Below are 6,065 nucleotides of genomic sequence, written 5' to 3' on the forward strand. Positions count from 1 at the left end.
ATCTGGAAGTAAGCATTTCACTGTTAGTCTACACCTTTTGTTTACGATGCATGTGACAAATAAAATTTGATTTGATTCCCCCGATGCGACACAAACATGAAACCCTTAGATTGCTAGACGCTCATCCTCCCCGACCATTAGTAGGTGTCTTACATTTTGGAGCAGTCAAGCTGTCATAAAGTATATTTTGTATGACTCTGAGGCCAGGCTGAGTTATCACCAGGGGATTGGGTTCACACCTTGCCCACGGCACATCGGACAGCTGGGGAAAGTAGTCCTACTTTGCCACAGCATCAATTAATCAAATGTTTTTATAAAGCCCTTTTAACATCAGCAGATGTCACAAAGTGCTTATACAGAAACCCAGCCTAAATCCCCAAAGAGCAAGCAATGCAGATGTAGAAGCTCGGTGGCAAGGAAAAACTCCCTGGAAAGGAATAAACCTAGAGAGGAATCAGGCTCTGAAGGGTGGCCAGTCCTCTTCTGGCTGTGCCGGTGGAGATTATAAGAGCACATGGCCATTACGGCTAGATCATTCTTCAAGCTGTTCAAACATTCATAGATGATCAGCAGGGTGAAATAATAATCACAGTGGTTATAAAGGGTGCAACAGGTCAACAGTGTTGCCAACTTAGCGACTTTGTCATATATTTAGCAAGTATTCAGACCCCTCTAGCGACACATTTTCAAAAAAATTGACTAGCGACAAATCTAGCTACTTTTTCTGGTGTAATTGGAGACTTTTGGAGACTGACGTGAAAGCACTTATCTTTCTTACTCTTCTCAACGAGCAGCATGCAGTGGGCCTCACCCCTCCCAAAGCATTCACAGCCGGCCCAGTCCTCGCGCAGCAGTCCCTCCCAGCTACAGTCAGAGCAGGAGCAGAACTGCAAATGAATCGTGCATGCAGGAAGCCGCCACTGGCTGATCCCGCCCTGGCTTACATTCAGGGTGGGATGTAGATGTAAAATATTCTTTGTCTAAAATAAATAAATCACTACATAAATAAATCACTACACAAAAATAAATCACTGCATTTGACTCACATAGCCTCAGTCACTTTACTCACATTGTCCACTGTGTGTGTGCCTCTCTTGTGACATAAGCTAAACATCTAGCTGGCTAGCTCATCATGTCTCAGTCTAAACTGTACACTCAAAAATACAGAAAGGAGTGGGAATCAAACCCTGAATTCAAAGGCTGGTTGAAGCCGTTTATTGGAGATGATACATGGGCATACTGCCTGTATTGTTAGGCTGATTTCTACGCCAAACTTCGTGATGTAGAAAAACACATGACAACTCAAAAACATACTCAAAAGGCAAAGCCTTATAACAGTTCCACCCAAAACAAGCTGCCATTTACGGTTTAAAAAATTTACTCTGCAAAAAAGGCTGAGGCCACCATGACATTAGCTATCGCTGAACACGGTTCCATGCTGGCATGTGATCACATTGGAGAAGCATGTAGAGCTGCTTTCTCAGACTCCACTGCTGCTACCCACTTCAAAATGCACAGGACAAAGTGCACAGAAATTATTAATGGTGTTCTAGTGTAACCGATGTGAAATGGCTAGCTAGTTAGCGGTGGTGCGCGCTAATAGCTTTTCAATCGGTGACATCACTGGCTCTGAGACCTGAAGTAGTTGTTCCCCTTGCTCTGCAAGGGCCGTGTCTTTTGTGGCAAGATGGGTAACGATGCTTCGTGGGTGACTGTTGTCTGTGTGCAGAGGGTCCCTGGTTCGAGCCCGGCGAGGGGACGGATGAAAGCTATACTGTTACACTAGCACCATACTTTCTGAAAAAGTTGGTTGCAGATGTGGGTGACCAGCGTTTCCGCCTCCTCCTCGATGAGTCCACGGGTGTAAGTGTTTCTAAGTACCTGGGGGTTGTGATAAGGTACTTTAGTGATACCAAGCAGACAATTGTATCAACATTTCTGGGGCTTGTTGAGTTGGAGGGAGAAGATGCCAAATCTATAGCCCATGCTGTTGTGGCTTTCCTCGATAAGTGTTGTCTTAAAAAAGAGAAACTCCTGGGGATAGGGACTGACAATGCCTCTGTTATGACCGGGATTAACAATGGGGTCCATAAAGTGCTGAAGGAGGAGTATGGCCTCAAATATCTGGTTCTTATTCGCTGTGTGTGCCACTCTGCAGCTTGCTCATTTGTAGTTCTAAACATATTTAGGGTGTTTTTTACACACTTTTTTTGTCTCTCCCACTATGTTATTCCTCTCTCCTACAGTGTCCATCACAATTAAATGCACATGGACAATTATGCAAATTCGGTGATGATGTCATTTATCGACTTTTAGGACAACCAATAGCTACTTTCCTTACTGAGGAGTTGGCAACAATGCGAGGTCAACACCTCAGGAGTAAATGTCAGTTGACTTTTCATTGTCAAGCATTCAGAGGACGAGACAGCAGGTGCGAGAGAGGGTTGAAACAGCAGTTCTGGGATAAGGTAGCAGGTCTAGGGAGCCTCAGGAATCCTTGCATGGCAAACATTTTGAGCTGATAATTTAAAAACGAAAGCTCTCACCAAGGCTACTTTTTTCACGATTAACTGTTAATTGTGTGTTACTGATCAGCATATTGTAACATTCAGTATATACAAACGTAACAGGAAGCTAATGGGGGCCGAGCTCGTGTACTAAACTGATGACATGTTATTTGATGGCGTGTCCTTTTTTTTTTTTTTTTACTGGAGCGCAAGAGCATATGTCGTAAAACAAGATGGTTATTGCAACTCCAGCTAAGGAATTACGTTAGTTTTGCTTTACGGCCGTACCACGGACCTCCTGTTTTTAAAAACCGCAGCGTTGTAATTTGGTTACAAATTTGCATCCCGATAAAGTGCATTAGGTATAATTAAAACGAGATGGGAGTAGTGGATGAAACAGACAGGACTCTCTTTGTTGGAAATTTGGACCCGAAAGTGACGGAGGAACTTTTATTCGAGCTATTTTTACAGGTGCAGTAGCTTTGAATTAGCTACCTACGCTACGATATCTACCGTTAGCTAGCTAAATTATTTGCGATACTTTCTCAGTATTCAACAAACAATTATGGCCAGCAAGATTCTGGCCCGTAATTATCTAGCCATCCAGATCAATATAGTTCCTTCATCCTTAGCTAACTAGGTACTCGTTTGCAGCAAAGACGTTAGTTAGGTATCTATATTAGCGAACACATATCTAGCGCTGATCTATCGAACGACGACTAAGGGTTGCTTTTTAATTTGACTGTTGTGTTCTCCATCGTCTGTTCTGTGTTTTCTCTTTGATGCAGGCAGGACCTCTGTTCAAAGTGAAAATCCCAAAAGACAATGACGGAAAACAGAAAGCGTTTGGATTTGTCTGTTTCAAACATGAGGTGTCCGTACCCTATGGCATGAACCTGCTCAATGGGGAAACTCTATTCGGAAGGACTCTCAAAGTACAGTTCAGAGCAGGTAAACTAATGTAAACCCCTTACAAGTCATGTGAATTGACTAGCTAATGGATAATTTGGGGTTTCCTGCTACTGAACTGTCATTATTTCGATACATATTTACAGGAAGCAGTCACATTAACAGTCCAGGGCACTCTCAGAATCAAAGCCCTGTGAATACTCCCAATCCACATGGGGCTGCGGGCAGGTATGTTGTAACATAATGCGAATTCCTACAAAACAATGTTCGTATGCATATGTAGGGGATGTTTTTGGGCATCAATAGCTTCTCTATTCATCTGTAGTTGATATGGAATGCCATGTTTCTTGTGCAGGTTTAACAAGAGCCCAGACCAGATGGGCTCCCCATCATTTTCACCCTCTCAGCACATCCAGAGGTCCTTCTCCTCTCCTGATAGTCTGCAGAGACAGGCCATGGTGAGCTTACCGCCATCCACACTGACCATTACGCTTGTCAATCCATTCAATTACACATTGTCCTCCTCTCCAGTAGAGTGACACTTATGTCACATTGTTGTGTGAACCTGCAAGGAAGCATTTCATTGTACTGTGTACCATGTGTATCCTGTGCATAAGGCAAACTTGACTACATAACTATGTGGACTGTCATGAACATTTAACCAGTCTACATGGATCAGTAAAAGTGATGCTCTTTGGTCCCTTTCAACAGATGAACAACATGTGGCAGCTCCAGATGCAGCAGCTCCAGGGGGTGAATGGATGCTTCCCAGCTGGTCTTCTGGGGCAGCCACCACCGCAACAACTACAGCCACAGAGTGGTGGAGGTGGTGGGTCCTGGCAACTGGACAGCTCCTCACAGCGAGGCAACAGGCAGGGGTACCAGCAGGACAGCAGCAGCCACTACGGCAGGGACCAGCTGTACCCAGGAGGCTCTGATGACACCGGTTCCAACCGCCACCACCGCAGCCAGCGAGATGACCAGCGAGGTGAACACTATAACCATGACGACAGGAGTGGGAGCAGCGGAGGCAACCGTAGCAGAGATGACAGGTGGAGGGACGGCTCCAGAGATGGCCGGTGGAGACGATAATGAAGCACTATGGGAATTTAAGAACAGAATTGTGAATATTTTTTACTTTTTTTAAAGGACATTTGAGTATTTTACAGATTTGTCACATACTCTGTGTAAATCCTAATCAAAACAGAATTATGAATTTATATTGAGAGAAACATTTTCATGCTTGAAATGCATTTTTATTTTTTACAATTGGTTAGTCATATGTTTAGGATGATATTGAAAATATTTAAATGCACTGGACTGTGTCCAAGTAAACAAAATATTGATTGGTTATTTTAAATTGACTTGTGAGGTTTTCCACAATTGTTTTACTGTGATTTTAAAAAAAAAAAATTAATTAGAGATGAAATAGATTTTTATACCGTCCTCTGGGGAATTGTTATCATTCTACCCTATTAGTTATAGCTTTTTGAAGGCAAGGTTTGTTTGAAAAGATTTGCTGTGTTTGTCAAGTATTGGTATTGCTGTGAACAATTCCTTTTATACAAGGTATGGTGCTCAACTGTTTTTAGTGGGAAATTGCTCAGGTATTCAGTAAAAAAAAAGTTTGGGAATTATTTTGGCATGTTTCAGCTGTGTAATCTAATTCAACCAGCAACACTTACATGCTGACCAGACTGGACACATCGCATGCATCGCAAAATAAATTTAGAAATTGTGTTATTCAATTATTGCACCCACACTGCTCGCGTGTGTCAACGAGCTAAAATAGAACTCCTTTCTATTTCTGACACAGATTGTGCTGAAAGTCCTGCCTCTCCCGTCTCCTCATTGGTTTATAGAAGCAGGTACCCGTGTGCCATCTCATTGGTTATATCCACGTGTGTGATTGAAATACTAACTGTTTTGCCGGTCGTCATGGTAATACTATGAAAGTTTAGATGCCAATCACCATATAATTTCAAAGATGAAAAAGCCTGGAAGGAGGAGAGATGACTAGAAATGATTCGGTTGTCAGTTTTATGTGTGGATTAATTGTAGGAGTACAGGTCCTTGTGCATTTCAGGTAAAATAACTCAATGTTTATATCCCAGGACAAATTAGTTAGCAAGTGGAATCTAACTAGCTAAATTGCCATACATGTTTAATGGTTTTTGACCTGTCCCCAAATGAATATAATTGGTTCAGAGTTTGTTTTGATATTTTAACCTGCGTGTCGTGATTGCATTTGGTGTAGGGGAACAAAATACATGAATGCACGATGGCGCACAAGCTCAGCCGGTTTGGGTTCCTTGTTACTCAGTAGGCTGAAAATGGACTGGTTTTTAGATTGTTACGTTAAATGGAACATTTATTTTACATTTAGTCTTTTTATTAATTTCAGAATAGTATTGTAAGATACCCAACAGATTCCATGTACATGTGAAACTAGATCTTTTCATGAAATATTAGCATAAACATTTGTCCACACACCTTTTGTGGCCTTCTGTTTACAGGAAAAGCATTACAATGAAAATATCAATGAAATGTTGACAGAAATTGTACTTTTTCCATCCAAACACACTCCTACAGAAGTTAACTATTGTATGTTAATGCTATTACATGCAGTTATGCCCAAACTCATGCCTT

At 42.0% G+C, this 6,065-nt stretch overlaps 1 protein-coding gene across 3 annotated transcripts; it reads left to right on the top strand.

Annotated features, from left to right (window-relative positions):
• Positions 1-2,347: 2,347 nt before the first annotated feature.
• On the top strand, positions 2,348-5,908 carry rbm7 (RNA binding motif protein 7). 3 transcript variants are annotated; one of them, XM_035792376.2, is made up of 5 exons: positions 2,348-2,431; positions 3,296-3,458; positions 3,563-3,644; positions 3,772-3,874; positions 4,128-5,908. In XM_035792376.2, exons 1-5 carry the CDS (start codon positions 2,384-2,386, stop codon positions 4,506-4,508), a joined length of 777 nt encoding a protein of 258 aa, XP_035648269.1. In that variant the 5' UTR covers positions 2,348-2,383; the 3' UTR covers positions 4,509-5,908. The 3 variants fall into 3 exon arrangements, with proteins under 3 accessions (XP_035648269.1, XP_035648267.1, XP_035648268.1); XM_035792374.2 differs by having other exon boundaries at positions 2,354-2,468; XM_035792375.2 differs by lacking the exon at positions 2,348-2,431 and adding an exon at positions 2,480-2,978.
• The last annotated feature ends 157 nt before the right edge of the window (positions 5,909-6,065 follow it).

This window comes from Oncorhynchus keta, chromosome 18 (genome assembly GCF_023373465.1).
Source record: "Oncorhynchus keta strain PuntledgeMale-10-30-2019 chromosome 18, Oket_V2, whole genome shotgun sequence".
NCBI classification, from domain to species: Eukaryota; Metazoa; Chordata; class Actinopteri; order Salmoniformes; family Salmonidae; genus Oncorhynchus; species Oncorhynchus keta.